Below are 18,959 nucleotides of genomic sequence, written 5' to 3'. Positions count from 1 at the left end.
GAAAGCACAACCGCTTAAGTGTGTCTCAGAGATGGCTGTGACCAGGAATTATATAGTCACGGGGGATGAGGGGAGGGGCCATGGTGAGTGTGTGGGCGGGCTGTGGACCGAAGAGGCAACGTAGTGAGGCACGGGGGGCGCTCGGAGGGAACGCATGGAGTTCAAACTGAAGCTTTGTGATGCAGGGGGCCGAAGTAGATACGAAAGCTAAGATTAAGCAGCCTTTTGTTATGCTGCCGGGGGGGTGAATTAGAAATGTGCAAGCTGAAAACAACGTGTGGTAATGGTGATGGTAGTTGCTTACCTTTGAGGTCGTTGACGAGAAACTGCTGCTCAGCCTGCTTCTGCATCATGGCATCTGAGTACATGGGACCTGATCATTGGGGATGGGCACATGGGCTCGGGGTGTCAATGTACTCAATAAACTAGGCAGTGCGCTTTCAGGCAGAATCATGCACAAAGCGGTTGCATCTTTTTCGTTTTGTATTAAGATAAAAAAAATCTCCCAAGCGCGTGCGCAACAAACTTTCTCCCATCCGCTCGCCGGCACTCACCCATGCCGTGGTGCTGCCCGGACCCCATGGGCATTCCCATCATGCCGTAGCCACCTTGCATGGCCTGGCTGCCCCCACGAATGCCAATTCCTCCGCCTCCTCCTCCAACTCCTCCTCCCCCCGCCGATGCCGACTGCGCCATCATCGGGGCTCCCCCGGGCAGGCTGGCGTGCATGGCATATGCCGACAGCTTGGGGTCCATGCCACCGCCTGCCTTCGATGACTCCATCCCGTACTGCCCGTACACTGCGCACGCAGGCCAGAGGTGCGGGGAGGTCACCGGTCAGTGTGGAATGGCACCACCACGCTGTGTTTCCTGTCATTTCCATTTTGTAATTGTCACGTGCTGTACAGGTTTCGCTTGCTTTATGTTGGTTCGGTTTGTGTGATTTCACACTGTCCATGCGGCTAACCTCTTTCTACCCAAAATTCGCTATGGAATTCGGTTTGAAATCACTCATATGCGGCTACGGGATCAGACACGGGATAATATTCTGTGTAACGGTCTTGTGCGGTCTTGCTTTGTGCGCCCTTTTTTTGGAAAGCATCTACCACATAAAGCGAGAGAAACCAAATATTCCAGGTATCTCTTCAATAACATATGCCTGGTCTAAAGGGATTCCTTATTTATATTGTTGGAGCCTCTTTGCCAATCCACCAATGGATGAAAACCTCCCACCCACGCTGTGTTGGTTGGTGATTGGGGTTTTTTGACCATACTTCACGCTGGCTGGTAGGGGTTAAAGGTTGGGGGGTAGAGCCCAGGACCGGTTTGGATATCTCTCACCGGGAACGTTAGCCGGGGCCAGGAAATGAATTCAGGCCGTCAGGTTCATGCCACAAGCCCACTCAATCCAATAACTAAATTAGTAACGGGTTACTAAATAACAACGGCCTATTACTCCCACGACTACTGTGCTGGCACTGCATTTTGGAGTAAACGTACATTAATAGAAGATGACTGATTGGAAAAGGATGATGTAAACGAAACTCATCTTTTGATTTAAAGCTTTCTTGACTGCAGGGATTCATATTCTTGGTTCTTTCAGTAAAGTCACGTAGAAGGGAAATAATAAAATATTATAAATATAAAGCAATAATATATTTTATATTTATATAAGTTTATTATTTAATATATTTAATATTTATATTATTTTATTATTTCCCTTCTACGTAACTTTACCGAAAGAACCAAGAATATAAACTCATCTTCTTGGTTCTTTCGGTAAAGTCACGTAGAAGGGAAATAATAAATAATAAAACTTAAACATAATAAAATACAATTCTCACGACGTTTCGGCCACAACGCAAACGTCGTGAGAATTGTATTTTATTGTTTTATTTTTATATTTTTATTATTTCCCTTCTATGTGACTTTACCGAAAGAACCAAGAAGATGCATCTCTGTGGTCACGAAAGCTTTAAATCGAAATGTAAACTAAACTATTTGTATTTTTCCAGGCAACGTCCACTGTGCGATATGGCTCTTTTTCAGAAGCGACCTGGCCACAAATAAACGCTCAACGAAGTGGCTTATCGTGTATAAATGTATAGCCGCCAAATACTCGAAACGCATATTGATTCTAATTGTGGAGGGAAACCCCAGAGGACCCGGAGAAAAACCCACGCGACCACGGGGATCGAACCCACGACCTCCTGTATACCAAGCGAGGTAGTTAACATCTCGCCATCCATGGAGGTGCAAGATATCAGAGTGAGTAATACATCTCAACCAAATAATATGGCACTTCAATTGTCAGGAATGTAAATAAAAAAACACCATCAAAAAAGAGAATGTAAATTCAAGCCAGAATTCTGTCTCTCCCGCTAAAGTCACTCCAAGCTATCGGTGACTCCCCTCACCTGAAATGCTCTCGTCCACTTTGATGAGGGCCTCCTCATCGGAGCGCTCCTCTCTCTTGCTGGGCAGGGGGGGCTTCTTGGGAATGGGCAGCGTGCGCGGGGGGCTCGAGCTGGAGGAGCGCGTGCCGCGCAGGAGGCGCTTCACGTCGTTCAGGTCGGCCCCTGGAGGGGGGGGGGGGGGCGGGGAGGACGAGAACGAGGTGCCGAGTCGTCGTCACGATCGCTCGCGCAGTCGCGCCGCTCACGTCCCCCCCGGTGCGGACCACGCCAGGTGCTCGTGGCTCCGATGCATGAAAATTTGTTGCGTTGCGCTCCGCTCCTCCGCGTCAAACCGTCGGCGGCGGATGCGTTTCGTGCCGAGCGCCCAGGTTTGCGCGCCGAACTTTTACGATTAAATGCAAAGGACTTGCGTGTGTGAAACAGAATGGACTTGGTCAATGACAAAGCGTGGTTGGTAATAGCCACGCTGCACGGAATGAAACTGGGTTAGGTGGCGGGGGGCAGCCGGGTACAATTATCCCCCTCTTCATATCCCAGGACCCAAGATCATCTGGCCCGTGGGTCCTGGTGCAGTTGCCCTGCCTGGACACTCGATAGCTACGCTAATGGACTGGAAAAGGCACAGGAGGCTCATGCTATGTGGGTTCTGGGCATCTTTATACCGAATTGAGATCAAAAATCTGATACATTGGTCTCATAGTAGGGGCTGTGTTGGGGTGTCCACCCAGTAAATGCACAAGTTTTCATGATGACACGTGAAATTTTGTCTAAAATTTTGACTGCCGCTGTGAACTTTAATGCTCATTTGATGAAAAATAAAGTAAATAATCGATTATCCGGCGGCTTTGGGGGAAGCGGATGTCGGATTTAAAAAAAACGCCGGATAATCACATCATTTTTTAAAACAACTTATTTTTGCAAATGCTTGCATAACATTCTGTTTTTAGGTTTTATGTGTGTGTTTTCGGCCCCGGACCGCCGGATAATGATGGAAGCCAGATAATTGCACGCCGGATAATTGATGATCAACTGTATATATATTGATTTTACCATTAAACCACTCAACAAATTGCATTCCAGTGCAGTACCGTGCGATCCGCAAGTACGCACAAATTCAATCAGTACACACGTGTGCTGTTGTGGATCATTGAGGGTATTATCACATATTTTTAGGCCAACCAGGCTCAGGGATTATCTCTGCCAGTTTAATCCAGTCGCAAACATTTAATCAGGAGCGTATTTATGTTCATAGCAAATGTTTACTTTTGTAGGGACACTTTATACACGTTATCACAGCACACCATCAACGCAATCTGGACAATTCACCCCTTGGGCATTTATCCAAACTCTACAACAGTGGTTCTTTTTATCCTGGGGGGTGCGAGATGCCTTTTCTGGGGGTGCGAGACATGCTCGATTTTTTGAGAAGGTAAATCATTGAAACACTAATTAAGCATGGGCACTTAAGTGAATCTACTTTGTTTCATCAAACCCTATGTATGTATGTATTAACATTATAATTTTTTTAACGATTGAAATCCAAAGACTGCAGTAAAGGTTATGCACCACTGCTCTACAATATACACTAGTTGTTGCTTTTAAATAGGACTCTTCAAACAGAGCAGCCCAGAGTGCTTTACAATGAACCCCCCCACCCAAAAAAAACCTCCAAACTCTATGAAGAAAGTGTCAGTCCCCATGACGCCTTTGAAATGGAAAATTTGACGACCAAGGTGAAATCAAGAAATCCAGGGATGGGTGATCACAATGAATATGGCAAGGATAATGAAATTGTTTGTTTTCTTATTCTATCGCTAAGGGGCGCTGTACCCTTGCACATTGACAGCTCTACCGCTTGTGCAACACTCCACTAATCTCGCAAATGTGCCTCCTGCTTCGGTGCGACGGGGAGGTTGATCAGCAATGTGTCTACTACGTTCGTGTCGCGGTTGGTGGGCGAGCCAGTGGACAACTTCACGGAGTGGCCTGGTGACATATCTGAAATGCTGCCGGCGAATGATCGAAGAAGGCAGTGGAGTGCTACTGTGGAGGTGCACGTGTGGAGGGGGTGGTGAGGTGCTGCTGTGGAGGTGCACGTGTGGAGGGGGTGGTGAGGTGCTACTGTGGAGGTGCACGTGTGGAGGGGGTGGTGAGGTGCTGCTGTGGAGGTGCACGTGTGGAGGGGGTGGTGAGGTGCTACTGTGGAGGTGCACGTGTGGAGGGGGTGGTGAGGTGCTGCTGTGGAGGTGGACGAGTGGAGAGGGTGGTGAGGTGCTACTGTGGAGGTGCACGTGTGAAGGGGGCGGTGATGAAGTGAGGGGGCTCGGCGATGACTTGGAGGTGATGGAGTGCACTGGGTCGAGAGAATGACTCACATCGCCCGTCGGGAGAAGCGCTCTGCAGGCGAGCTCGGATCTGGCTCTCTGTCGGACAAGACGCCATCATCATCATCATCAGCCGTGGGCAGTCCTGTCCAAGCCAACCTCTGAGTTTTCTTGACAGTTTGAATTATCTCATTAACATGCATATGGCCATGCTATTATTGGGGCATAATCTTCCAAAGGCCATGCTCTAGCATGGAGGGGCACATTGCACTGCTTTCGAAATATACATTTGGTTATCCCATGGCATGCCTGATAGAACAATTAGATTATAATTGAGAAAATGACAATAAGATGCTTTTGGTAAAGTGATACATCTGCATGCGACGTCGCGACAGAGCGACACGTTAAGAGTGTGCAGTAAGTCCTCCACTTACCTCGAGATTGGCTTCTACCTCGTGCAACATCTAAGTAAGGGGAGAAAGTGCGGTTGTCAAAGTTAATATAATCCTCAAACTCATTCCAGTATTGTCTATACAGACTCAAGTGTACATGGGTGCAGGCGACGGGTGAGGGAAGGGGGGGGGGGGGCAGTTTACGTCTGGGATGCGTTCCTGAAAAATTGCAACAAATATGGAAACGATGTAAATCAAAGCAATTTACAGGGTAGTAAGGTGGAGGCGACGGATACGAGAGAGGACGGATACCGTCAGCGCCGTGTGGGTTGAGGCGATGCAAACAGGGAGTTGGCAGGTAGTGTTATTATTGATAATGTGACGACGTATTTGCGAAACGGCGTAAAAGGGGGAAGACGTAAATCGGGGCATTACTGTATGAAATTTACACTGAGCAGGTAAAAAACGTTCCGGGTTTATCCCCCTTTTTATTTTTTCACGAGTGGAGACCCATTGCCCTATCCGGCCCCACCCAGCCCCACCAGCCCCACTGCCCCAACCGACCCCATTGCCCCCAACCGGCCCCATTGCACCACCAGCGCACCCCCACAGAGCTGTCCACCGCTAACAGTCTCACGCTGACATTCCGTGTCGTCTGTGCGTGTTCCTACAGTGGCCGGCCGTCGAACAAAGGCGGTGGTCACCGCATCGCGCACTTTCAGATGCGCCTTTGCGACCGTCTGGAACGCTCTTCCTCCCGGAATTAGGCAGCCACTGGAGCTATGCACTTTTAAATCATCATCTAGATTTAAAACTAATTTTTTCAGAACTGATTTTGGTGTTTAGTTTTGTGTCTTTCCCCCGCACCTCCGATTAGCATGGTTGGCTATGTACGGCGCAAAAGAAGTTGAACGTACATATGCACGGTGTGCATTCATTGTTGCTCGACATCGTTGACTTACTGATTTCCTTGCGGGTGACTTCGGGGGAGGAGTTGTCACTCGAGCTTCCTGCAACAACAACAATATCACACGAGGGAAGAGAAGGCATCACTCGCGCCAGGTGGCAATGTGAGGTGTGACGAGGAGTTGCACAAACAGAGACCTGCATGTTGAGCTTTCATTGCCAGAATGGGGCTAAGCGAAATGTCCGACTGAACATCTGTGGAAACAGATCTTCATAGCTCGTCGGGTTCCTCCGGTCTAAATAAAGATTACTTGATTCTGAAATATTCCAATGGCCTCAGAACTCTCTATAATTCGGTAACTGGTAGCGGGCATTGCCTGCTATTGGCTTCAGTGTGACACTCCATGAGAGGCAAATTACTTGGTCCGCTGATCATGGTGATTATTGAACTTTAAGTATTCAGCCCAAGACTTGGGAAACATGAAAACTTCAGGCTGGCTCATTCCCAGTGATCAATACCAATCCACCACCAGGCTTGAATTGTTGTCGGCTAAAAAATAAGTAATTAATAATTTATAGTTATTAGTGTAAACGTCACTGTATACCAACTTTCAAACTCAAGCCTTTGGAGAACAGCAAGACATTTCACGCCAGTCGTTCAGTCACGATCGAGTATGTAGATCAGATGATGTTTCCAGCACTGTACTCGGTGCCGTCTGTACCCGCAGTCTTCCCTTCCACATCCACCTCTGAAGCCAGGGCACGAGTGGGAGGTGGGGTGTGAGGGTGACAAAGATTATCCGTGTGGCCTCGGTGGAATTGTAGCACGGCTCGTATTCAATGTTGCCGTGGGGCTCTCCCGTCCCCTCCTGCCCCCCCCCCCGCTCGCCCTCCCACGAAGGCCAACATATGAACTGTGATCAACATCAACGCGGCTCAGAGCAGTGCGGCCACAGAAAGGCGCGCCAGAGCTCCTGGCGTCCTCGTAAGATTGCAAAGAAGGTCTCCGCTTTGATCGCCAACGACGGCGCCTGCAGCGACACACGGCGGGACGTCTCGTGTTCAAAGTTGGGGTCCTTCCGTGCTCGGTCGACACACGGAGCCGGCCGGTTGTGTAAATTGCACATTTTCATGGCGGGGCCCAGTCCATCCGTCGATAAGATGACGACTGTTAATTTCACGCAAATGCTGGCAACTCATTTGATCACACCCTCTCCCCCCCCATAGGCAGAGTATCTTATTGGGTGAAAACCACATAGCAGCATCACCCCCCTCCGAATTGTGAAAAGTTCGTGATAGATAGCCTTGTGCTGCAAGAATGGCACAAATACCAAGTCTACCAATGAGTTGATTTCATGGTTTTAATGACAAGCTAAGCACCTCCAGCGGTCTAATTGCCAGTTTACTTCTTGCAGCATTGTGCTGTCCATGTGCTGTGTGTGCTGGACTTGGCGATATGGTGTAACACGTAGGCAATGTTATTGGGTTAGATCGCGTGAAGTATAAATGTTGTGTCGTAGCCCTCCACCAACCCGACACAGCCAGTAAGGGAATTTGTCACGTAAACAACGCGCCAATTCGTTTACTACTTCAGCACGCCGGTGTGTTGGAGAGCAAATCCACAACATTTACAATTTGAGTAGTACGACGTTTCGCTGGCAATTACATCAACCAGCATCATCGGCTGATTTGCCAGAATAGTGAAGCAATCCACCTGCTTACGGTCTTAAATAGAGCAAATGTCGTCATCACTGAACCCATCAGGTGCAGAGATCAGAGACGGAGAAGAGGGTATTATATATATAATTATAAAATAGATTAGTAATCAGTTAATTAGCATGTGTTTCCTCTGTGAGGAATGCGGTGTAAGATGTATTACTTAATACGCGTCCAGGCCGCACTAATGTGTCTTCTCGTTTGAGAGATGTCTTCTAGATTGTTTTTTGACAATCGATGTACTGAGTACTGAAGACATTTCATACGTGGGGGCAATCGTAACTCTCATGATGCTCTTAGCCCTTCTTGTGCATAATTAGAATTTAGATGAGTCAGTCATGATCATCTATATGCAAATGATATTCAGAGGGAGAGAGAGAGCTGCAATCTGTCATATATTCATACGTAAAACCAAAATTCTACAATTTTAGGCCCCCCTAAATGTATGTCGCACGGGTTCACTCATAGTGCAAGGGCAGCTGAATGTTTTTTGCGGGCTTACAAACTCGTGCTAAACCACGACAAACTCTGTGAACCAAGACATTTGCTTTCCGTGGGCGTGACGCTGAAGTTAACAAGAAAGCAAACACACACAAGCAGACTCCGTTCTCTATCTGCACATCCTCTTAAGTATTTGTGTTAGTCCATGCTCGCGTACGGCACAAGCAGCTGGCGGTGAAGTGAGGGCGCCCCCTGACCCCCCCCTCCCCCTCACCACCCCCCTCACCTTTCCTAGCCCCAACTCCCCTCACCTCCCCCCACCCCCACATCCCCCTCACCTCCCCCACACCTCCCCCACCTCCCCCCTCACCTCCCCCAACTCCCCCTCACCTCCCCCCACCCCCCAACCTCCCACTCACCTCCCCCACCCCCAGCCTCCCCCTCACCTCCCCCACCTCCCCGTCACCACCCCCACATCCCCCACACCTCCCCTACCCCTCCCCCACCTCCCCCTCACCTCCCCCACCTCCCACCTCCCCCACCCCCACCTCTCCCACCCCCCCACCTCCCACCCCCACCACCCCCACCTCTCCCACCCCCCACCTATCCCACCTCCCACCTCTCCCCACCCCCCACCTCCCCCACCCCCCACCTCTCCCACCTCCCACCTCTCCCACCTCCCACTTCTCCCACCCCCCACCTCCCCCACCCCCCCACCTCTCCCACCCCCCACCTCCCCCACCCCCCACCTTTCCCACCCCCCACCTCCCCCACCCCCCACCTCTCCCACCCCCCACCTCCCCCACCCCCCACCTCCCCCACCCCCCACCTCTTCCACCCCCACCTCCCCCCCACCTCCCCCCCACCTCCCCCACCCCTCCTCACCTCCCCCACCTCCCCCTCACCTCTCCCACCCCCCACCTCCCCCTCACCTCCCCCTCACCTCCCCCACCTCCCCCACTCCCCCACCTCCCCCTGACCGCCCCCACCTCCCCTTCACCTCCCCCACCCCCCACATCCCCCACCCCCCACCTCTCCCACCCCCACCTCCCCCTCACCTCCCCCCCATCTCCCCCACCCCCCACCTCCCCCACCCCTCACCTCTCCCACCCCCACCTCCCCCTCACCTCCCCCCCCACCTCCCCCTCACCTCCCCCCCACCTCCCCCACCCCCCACCTCTCCCACCCCCACCTCCACCTCACCTCCCCCCCCACCTCCCCCCCACCTCCCCCACCCCCCACCTCTCCCACCCCCCACCTCTCCCACCCCCCACCTCCCCCACACCTCCCCCCCACCTCCCCCACCCCCACCTATGTCGTAGCTCAAGTTGACCGTGGGCTTCGCGCTGCGTCGCTCCAGGCTGGAGAGGGGGGAGCGGCCCCGGGTCCCGAACTGCGTGGAGCTCATCGTGGCCGAGCGAGCGGCGCCACCTTTTGGTGGGAGTCGGGGGGGGGTGCATGGGAGGGCGAGAAGAAGCGGAGGGTCGAGAGGGGGTGGGGCAGCGGGGGGGGGGACGTCAGGTGAAAGGAACACAAAGGAGAGGAGAGGAGGGCGTGCTGGTTGCACATCTATTTTGTGGGTTTTGGGTGGTCTGGGCCACCCGCCCCCGCCACAGCTCCAAGCAAGAAACAGTAGCGGGAGCTCTGGAATGTTCTCGCTTCACAAAGTTGGAAAGAGAACAACAACAACACCACACACAAAGAATCGGTGCAAACCCCTCCCCCGCCCCCCAAAACAAACCTCAGCTGCGTGTTCGTAAGAATTGCCCTGAGGTCTCAGAGTTGGGGTTGGGGTGAGACACGGCCAAGGGTCACTACCCATCAATTATATCCGATGGTGAGGGAGGTGACACTTGAGGAGGAGGGGGTGGGGAGGAGTGGGGGCCCTCACCCGGGCTGGGCGGCGTGGCAGGGGTCACGCCCGGGGACTTGCGGGAGGAGTGAGCGGCTGTGGTCACGGTCGTGCCGGACTCTGTGGATGAGTCGAACGCGAACCACGAAATCACTCACGGGCGTGCACACCAGAGGTCGCAACCGGGTACCCGATACCCGTACCCTACCCGATACCCGGCTACCCGTACCCGGCCGGGTACGGGTAGCCGTTTGCGACCCTGATGCGGCCGGGTACGGGTAGACCGTGAGTCATCCCAGAGGTCGCAATCAGGTACCCGATACCTGTACCCTGCCCGTACCCGGCCGGGTACGGGTAGGGTACCGGTACGGCCGGGTACGGGTACTAGTACCCGTTTGCGACCCTGGTGCGGCCGGGTACGAATACGGGTAAGGAATCAAAACCCGTTTGCGACCTCTGGTGCACACACAGTACCGAGACGGCAGAAAATAAAGGCGCAGGTCGTCATCGATTAGCACAATCGCCACTTGTGATCAATGCACGTCTGGGCCAATACCCCCCCCCCCAATCTGCCCGCCAAAAAAAGCAAGCAATGAATTAATTTGGTTACATTCCCCCACATCAATATACAGCACTGCTTTAGTGTGAAAATAACGGTTATATATTTTGAAGTCTCCAAGTGAAAAGGCCTTCCACACCAATTTGTTTAATCGAGTAAATGGTGTTTTGGTTTCAATTTACCGAATGTCAGGTGCGGTCCCGTTAACAATTACCGCTCGGTTCGCTGGCGTTATCGGCAAACGTAATGCACAGGCATTGTGGGCATATGAGTAACCGCCATTGCACATACACAGACACACCCGTTTAAAAACAAATACAACATTGGCAGTGTATGTTGTTTTTACATAAAGGCCGTAATTATAATATATATGCTCAAAATGTCCCCTCAATATTTTGGTATAAAAAAAGTAATTGCTATGCTATGTAAAGGAACAATTTGCTAAACCTTGGCCACAATATCTGGACTTGTCTTCATATAGATCAATGCATAGATTTATGTTTATATGACTGTGGTTATGGTTGTACTTTATTAATCCCTAATCTCTGCTATTACATACAATGAAACAAGAAATGGTAAACAAAAGTTAAAACAGAGCAATGTAATGCAATACACTGTTCAACATTATTGTAAATAATAAAAGTCCATCCCATGTGTCAGTGAATTTTTAAATATTTTAGGCAGGAAATTATTTTTCCATTTTTTTTCTGGGTTGGGACACCCAGACCCCCTGGAAGATTTGGTCCCCACCCCAATGTTGACTCCATGGCTACGGCTTTGTTTTATAATTTACAAAACGCACACAGCGAGAGTTCGCGAAGAGCGTCAGTTTAAATGCGCACTGCGTCCCCAGCGGTTTCATTAATGCCCGCGCCAATAGCCGGAGAGCAAAATGCGTCCTGATGTCTCGACAAGCCCCTCCGAAGCTGCGTTCCCGCCGACTTTGAGCCAAGTTCAGCATCGATTTTTGCGATCCAATAAATCGCGGGGGAAGTACGTCTCACTGTGTTAAATCCTGCCGCACAGGTGATGGGATATGATGAGTTTGCGGCGGGGAGGAGGGGAGGGCAGGGGGGTGCAAGTGAGGTGGCAAGAGGATGTGGATCGGGGAGCGACACCTTGAAAATTATTGACGTCTAATTACACGTGCCCCCCCCTCTCCAACCCCAATGCTGTTTACTACTTTTTTCCCATGCCCCCCCAATCCCTCCCACTTCACACTACCCCCGCCCCTCCACCGCTCCCCTCACTCGCTCGCGCACTCAATACACACACAAGGTGCTTGCCACAAATGAGCCACAATACCTCGCTGATCTCGTCAAGGAGCATAAACCCTCAAGTGAACTCCGGTCATCCTCACATCGGCTTTTGGCTACCCATCGAGCAAAGACGGTCACTGCATCGCGCACTTTCAGGTGCGCTTCTGTGGCCGTCTGGAACGCTCTTCCTCCAAATATTAGGAAGCTAGTGGAGATATTCACTTTTAAATCTAGTTTGAAAACTTTTTTTTAACTGCTTACTGTGTTTACTTTGGTGTTCTTCCATCGCACCTCCGATTACCACATTTGGCTACGTACAGTGCGAAAGAAATTCAACATACATACACACACTCATTGGTTTAGCTTTGTACGACCGTAGCGATTCTCGCAGGGAAAACTATTTACAGCGCAGGGAAGCAGATACATTCATCGCACTTACTGGGCGGCAAGGCGGGCATCCCACTGGGTGACACTGTGAAAGTGAAACATTGCACGAATTATCATCGCAGCAGTCAGCAGCTCCCGAGTAAGAAATGGGTGCGCGTGTGTGTATACGTGTGTGTGGGTGACGTACGCGCTTAAAACGATGGTAACGGTGGGATGAGTTCTACGCTGTGCCCTGCATGTAAATATTATACCGCTGGTTTGCACGAGCAGATTTTATTTGAGCGAAAGCATATTTGATAACTATTTATGACACGTTACGTGGCGATGGAGCGTGCTTGCCAGTCAAATCTGATAACCCATCAGCATTTCTCCAACAAGCCTGCACACTGTTGATGAGGCCAAGAATGTCTAAATATGGTCCACAGCTGTGCCTTCTTAAATAAAATCAAAATACTGTTGGATGATGTTGGTCCGGAGAGCCCACAATCTCCTCACTAAACATTACGTACATAAATGGTAAAAATGGCAAGAACGCCTTAATATGCTTTATCAATACATAATTGCAATTTTTTTTATGTAAAATTACATTGCGAATGCAGATAAATGCTGTGCACACGTTGATTTTGCAATGTCACGAACGCGCATGCAATACCCAGTTATTTTAATATCAAGGGTGTCAGGGTGAGCTGTGACGTGCGATGTGGCTGATGGTGAGAAGTGGTGAGGAACGATTTAAGGTTCTGCTGTAGAGAGCCCCACCACCCCCGTGTACCTGTCTTCTCCACGGCGCGGCTGGTGACCTGCGTCCCCGACTGACCACGACTCGGACCGGACACCAGAGATGACTGATGAGTCACCTCGCCACCTCCTCCTCGGCTGCCGGTGCTGAAGGTCGCGCCCACAACGGGGCCGTGCTCGATTCGTTTGGTCGTGGTCTGGATGACACTTTGGCCCACGGCCCCTCCACCACCACCACCACCGCCGCCTCCACCACCGCTTCCACCACCTCCGCCGCTCGTCGTGGTAGAATGAACGACCTTGGTGCCTCCACCTCCAATGAGCTGCGCGTCGGACGTTGAGTGAGCGTAGGAGAAAGAGCCGGACTCACCGCCTCTCACCTCGCCGACGAACGTGCGACCCGAAGACCCCGAAGACAGATCCAGCCGGTCCCTCGCCAGCACCTCGCCACCTGCCGCTGCTCCCAACGAGACGAAACCTCCTCCACGCCCCGAGGACCAGGCGGTCTCCACCTGTCGGCCCGCCGTGGTGAAGCTCTGGGCTTCCCCGTCAGCGCCGCCGTAGCGGACTTCTTCGTAGATCGCGCGTTCGGCGAGGCCACCCCCAGCCCCCGCACCAACCGAGTCAAAGCTCAGCAGCAACCCGCCGCCGCCGCCGCCGCCGGAGCTCCACGCAGAAGACGACTGAGAGAGACCGGCGGAGCCGGACGCAGCCAGGTCGCCCTCCTCCAGGATGAGAAGGTCGGTGTGCTGCGAGCCCCCCGCCCCCCCAGCCGTCACCTGAGCCCCTGGAGGAGGAGGAGGACACGGCGACGATGATGGAGGAATGAATTTGACTCCGAGCGACACGCCGCAAAAACCGCGGACGTCAAACGTGCCGCTCTCCACCTTCGCAAATTCCTCTATTAACGGTGTGCTTTTTTTGACAGGTGATTTGATTTTTTTTCTTGCGTGTCCTCAGAGTTATCTGCGCAGGACACTCGACCCGCCCGTGGCAGCAGGTGTATCTTACGGGGGGAAAAAAACCCAGCGTGTTTATCTGTTGCTGCTACTACTGCATATCTGTGGTTTTTGTGGGCTAGCCGAAGAATTCGCCAACAAATATTGATCGGGGTATTTCTGGATCGTATTTTACGTTTCGCATTTAAACAAATTTTAACAGATTCACTTTAAGAAAGAAAATATAAAAAAATCATACGTGCTATCACGTTAAAGTTTATTTACATTTGCAGGTAAAATCTTGGCTTAAAGCTTTCGTGACTGCAGGGATTCATATACTTTGGGTCTTTCGGTAAAGTCACGTTCAAGAATAATAACAAAAACTACGACGTTTCGATCGCAACACAAGCGGTCGAAACGTCGTCGTTTTTTGTTATTTTATTTGAACCTATCTACGTGACTTTACCGAAAGACCCAAAGAATATACATTTTCAGGGTTCGCAAATACCTGATCCAGACACGCTCAGGCCTTCGAATGAAATCTTCTTGTTGGATTTTTGGCTGATCATGAGTGCCGATGGATCCGCTAGAGAAGACAAAATACAATAATCTGAAGTTAAAATATATTAATGAAAATCCGAACTTAAACTAAATTTCAATTCGAAAGATCCTCATTGTACATTCATATCAGCGAGAGTGTTCCAAATCCCCATCCAATAACCAGCACATTTCTGGACTGAAAATCAGTACAGCAAATAGGATCAAAGAACACCCACGTGTGTCGTTCTGATGAAGCCTGCACTCGTTTTAGTTTCCTTGTTCTTTACGCTTAACGGGAGAAAATTAACGGTCATTATTTTACATTTTTACCCAGTGTATTAATGTCCAGGACTTATCTAAAGCACAACGCAGCTGAGACTTTAGATGTAGAGGGATGATTAATATTAACGGCAAACATCGCAGCACTAATTGACATTCCCGCTCCCAGCTTAACATAAAGGATTTCGCCACCAATATTATCCATACGAGGTTTTTTTGGGTTAGATCGCATAAATATAAATGTATCGTTAAACCCGCCACCACCAGACACTGCCAATTAGTAAGCTTTGTCAGGTAAACAAAACAGGCTCATTCGTTACTAGTTCAGCACACTGGTGTGTTTGAGAGACAACCCACAATTGTAAATGTTGTGGGTTCACTCTCCAACATTTTCACTCCTGGCTGTGGATTCCTCCAATCGCACCCCTTTGATGCATTTATTATTCAAGGAAACATCTGGCTGTTGTGCTCAAGTGCACAGCATGATACAAACTTGTAGATATATGCGTGATTGATGGACTGCATTAATCTAGTACATCGAGAAAATAACATTTTCTTGGTTATTTCGGTAAAGTCACATAGAAGGGAAGTAATAAAATAATAAAATTGAACATAATAAAATTATTCTCACGACGTTTCGGCCACAACGCAAGCAGCCGTCCTCAGGTGAAGACCAGGTCTGTCGGGGAGACAGCGTCTTCAGACGTCTTCAGACCTGGTCTTCACCTGAGGACGGCTGCTTGCGTTGTGGCTGAAACGTCGTGAGAATAATTTTATTATGTTTTATTTGTTTTATTTTATTTCTTCCCTTCTACGTGACTTTACCGAAAGAACCAAGAAGATGAATCCCTGCAGTCACGAATGCTTTAAATCGAAAAATAACATTTGTCTCGTTTTACACGATTATTAAAAAAAGTTATATCGCTGCTATTGATACTCACTTTACTCCAACATAAAAGCGAACTATATTGTCAGATGACATATCACACCGTCCAATTAATACTCAGATACTTGCATTGAGATGGAGCGATGAAATCAGCCCGCGTGCGAGTGCCAGATGGATCGCTGTTTCCAAAGGTTGGCGGCGGCAGGGGGTGGCCTTCATCCAGCAGTGGATCGTTCATGGCTAATGATGATCATGGTGACTCGCATCGACTGAATTAAATGTCTATCCGCACGCTCTATTTGCTTGTACCTTAGCTCAGTGTCAGCCCGGGAGCACAGAGGAGCCGGCTATGGGTTTTATATCAGAATCTTTATTTAGACTGGAGAAATCCCAGGAGCCATGAAGCTCTTTTCCACAGATGTCCAGTAAGGTGCCATGATATATTGTGCCAGGATGACTGAAGGCGTCGAGACTGAGTAAGAACGTGGCCCTGAGCACTCTGAGTCATGGACACGGTTCTTCTTCACATGCGTCACCGGCCAAAGATAAAAAAAAACATCCACGCGGGATGAATCGCGTCTCCCGTGGGGTTTTTCCCACATTACCTCTTGTCACACCACCTGTGGCATTCATGAAATGGTGGTGATCGAGATGGATGGGAGAATCAGAGGTCAGAGTACAGAGCCAGCACGGTTGTTGAGCCTGGAGTTGAATCCTGGGTTTCAACTTGCCCATGACTAAACCCGAGTATCAGCCTGGTCACCAATGACCACACAAAAACACCGCACACATGAAATTGGTTCTGCGCTTTCACGTGGATACATTTCAATTCCGAAATTGAAAATGTCACGTGACCGTCTCAAGACAAGAGTCGGTGGGAAGGCCACTTTTAGGGATTTTTTAGAAGTTCTGTAAAAAAATCTCTTTGGCAGCCTTTCTCCCACTGGTCGGATCGCACTTCTCTTTGAGATGCCAGTAACACAGTACCATCATGGCATGATGCCAGTAACGCAGTGCCGACATGACATGATGCCGGTAACACAGTTGGAACCAATTGAGAAAAGACATAAACAACAGAAATAAAAATCATTTTACCGTGGCAATTACAGACTCTTGAAAATGCATAACAGATCATATGGATAGACCTCTCATGTAAATAGTGTCATCATCCCTTTGTCACTCTGCTGCTGCTAGGCACCGATCTAACTTGTTGAATTACATCTTAAAAGCGTGTAGCGCAGCGCACAGCTCACCTTCTGAAGTCTGAATTATGGTTGTCCTCCCAGTTTGCCCTGGTGCTGCAGACCCTGTATGAAATCAAAGGACAATCGCAGGAGGACCGTGCAATTACACGCAGAGATGTTTTGTTATTTTTATAATTATTAAAACAGTTAAGCGACGAGGTTTGCTGACAATCGCTGGGAGACCAGCCTGATCAGGAACTCTGACAATGTTTTGTTCGCGGAACGGAAAGTCGGACATCACGTGGAACAACACGAGGGTACAACCGCAAGTCCGTCCGAGAGCCGTCCAGCGCAAACAGTGAAAACCCAGCAGAGCAGTGTTAATAGGAACTTGTGAATCACGCGTACCGGACTGAACAAAGAGTCGGAGATCCTGTAGCGCTTTATCCAGGTCGGCCATAGTTCACGGAGAGCGGCAGAGACTCGGGGAGACCATGCTGCGAATGCAGAGTACAATTTGTCCAACAAGCACAATAAGCGCAACGAGCGCGTGGCGTCGGCCTCGCTCGTCAGATTGCACGTGGCATTCTAAGAAAGCTGCGGATATTGAGAGCGCAAAAACGACGGAGCTGCGCGAGGTGGCGCAGCGAGTGCGCATTCTCACCTGTCCCCGCGCCGGTTCACTCGCACGTCTCCCGAGTCAAAAGCCGCATCCGCCACCACGATATGCACACGTGCAAACCAAAAAAAAATCTACGAATTTCAATAATTGGGTCTAAAAAAACAAACAAACAAACACAAACGATGGGGTTTAACGCTCGCGACTGTCACTCATCCGGGAACGAGAGTGAAATGTGGCTCCTTGGCAAAAAAAATGGGGGGTGGGGGGAGGCGTTGCAGTGTCTCAGACAAAAAAACAACACATCGTCAGATATTGACGAATGGCCCTGAAGCTGGTATTTGCAGCACTGTTCTTGCTTGCCCGTCGGCCTCAATGTGCAATTCCTTACATATCCCACCGACAGTTATGCAGGTAGACACAGTCGTCGCATTTATCCGAACCAAACGTGAAACTGGTCCTGGCCTGCACGAGATGTGCACAAGCAGAGTTTTACGATCTACTTTTGTGCCATTCTGTCACGTAACCGTTAACTGAATTTAATGCCCCTACTAACACCGGCCCTATAATTATGAGGAGCATCCTGGGAGGAGTTGCTAAACAGATCACATTCAGCAGAGTGAAGAGTCCTCCATAAAACATTGTCTTCTGGTCTATTTCAATAAATTGTGTTACGAATGAATATCTAATATCGTTGCCGTAAGCCAGGGGGAGGGGAAACCATGACTGAGAGAGAAAGAGAGAGAACGGCCACCGCGGAGATGGAGCGATGAGATGAAATCGTTGTTGTCGTGCCGGAGCCGAATCCATCGGTGCATTGCGAGACGGTGCAGGAATGCAACGACTTGGAGAGGCCTCTATCTAGCCGTGGAAAGATCACGGCGGATGACAATGATAATCAGCATAAGCCAGTAAAAAAAATACCCCGATGATTGTACCCAGACAACGGTAACTTAATATGAACTTGGAAATTGCGCTGCAGTCTCTCGCTCAATCTGGTGTCAGTTGGCCCTCCTGTTACTGATATTGGTGATGTTCCTTGAGGGCCTTCACCTTGTCCTTCGGATCATATACCAAGAGTGTCGTCTGTGTCGTGTCGTCAAATGAAGGCACCATGAGAAACTCTTTTTCAGGGCAGTGGAATTCTCTATGTGTGGAGAACGACACGCGAACATTGACATCACGGAATATTTCCTGAGATCCCTTCAAGTGACCCCTGGTACTCAGGGCAGCACTTTCTCCCACACCCTGGTGCAAAGCAATGTCCGTGGGATGATAGTCAAGCTAATATTTTTTTAATTCTCAAAGCTGGAAATTTTAATTAGCCAGATTAATTTACTGAACCAAATTTTATGATGGCTTTTTGCGGAGTGATTTGTGATCAGGCTCAGACCATCAACTCGCTACACTTGAAAATCAAGGTTATACACAGGCAGCTGCTGCCCGGATTCGAACCCAAGATCTCAACAGTGCCAGCTCAGCACTCTGACCTATGATCTCTCAGCCACCTGGCCACCCAAAT

The 18,959-nt window shown here is 49.9% G+C and overlaps 1 protein-coding gene and 1 long non-coding RNA gene across 4 annotated transcripts in view; both read right to left on the bottom strand.

The window, feature by feature from the left end:
• Positions 1-9,639, bottom strand: part of LOC144935070 (uncharacterized) — a 37,584-nt gene extending 27,945 nt beyond the window's left edge. For all 3 annotated transcript variants that reach the window (XM_078861413.1, XM_078861414.1, XM_078861417.1), the window contains exons 1-7: positions 9,508-9,639; positions 6,096-6,143; positions 5,176-5,205; positions 4,793-4,840; positions 2,418-2,579; positions 555-800; positions 305-373 (exon numbers count right to left, since the gene is read on the bottom strand). In XM_078861413.1, coding sequence (XP_078717539.1) covers positions 305-373; positions 555-800; positions 2,418-2,579; positions 4,793-4,840; positions 5,176-5,205; positions 6,096-6,143; positions 9,508-9,604 — 700 coding nt within the window. In that variant the 5' untranslated portion in view covers positions 9,605-9,639. The remainder of the gene's footprint in view (positions 1-304; positions 374-554; positions 801-2,417; positions 2,580-4,792; positions 4,841-5,175; positions 5,206-6,095; positions 6,144-9,507) is intronic.
• A 4,806-nt stretch (positions 9,640-14,445) lies between these two features.
• Positions 14,446-17,299, bottom strand: LOC144934932 (uncharacterized). The gene is made up of 3 exons (XR_013637233.1): positions 17,227-17,299; positions 16,888-16,941; positions 14,446-14,515 (listed from the first exon to the last, which is right to left on the bottom strand). It is a non-coding gene; the product is annotated as an uncharacterized LOC144934932 (long non-coding RNA).
• Between the last annotated feature and the right edge of the window lie 1,660 nt (positions 17,300-18,959).

This window comes from Lampetra fluviatilis, chromosome 12, assembly GCF_964198595.1.
Source record: "Lampetra fluviatilis chromosome 12, kcLamFluv1.1, whole genome shotgun sequence".
Taxonomy (NCBI): Eukaryota; Metazoa; Chordata; class Hyperoartia; order Petromyzontiformes; family Petromyzontidae; genus Lampetra; species Lampetra fluviatilis.
Note: the sequence above shows the minus strand (reverse complement) of the source record. Positions and strands in the feature narration are given on the sequence as shown.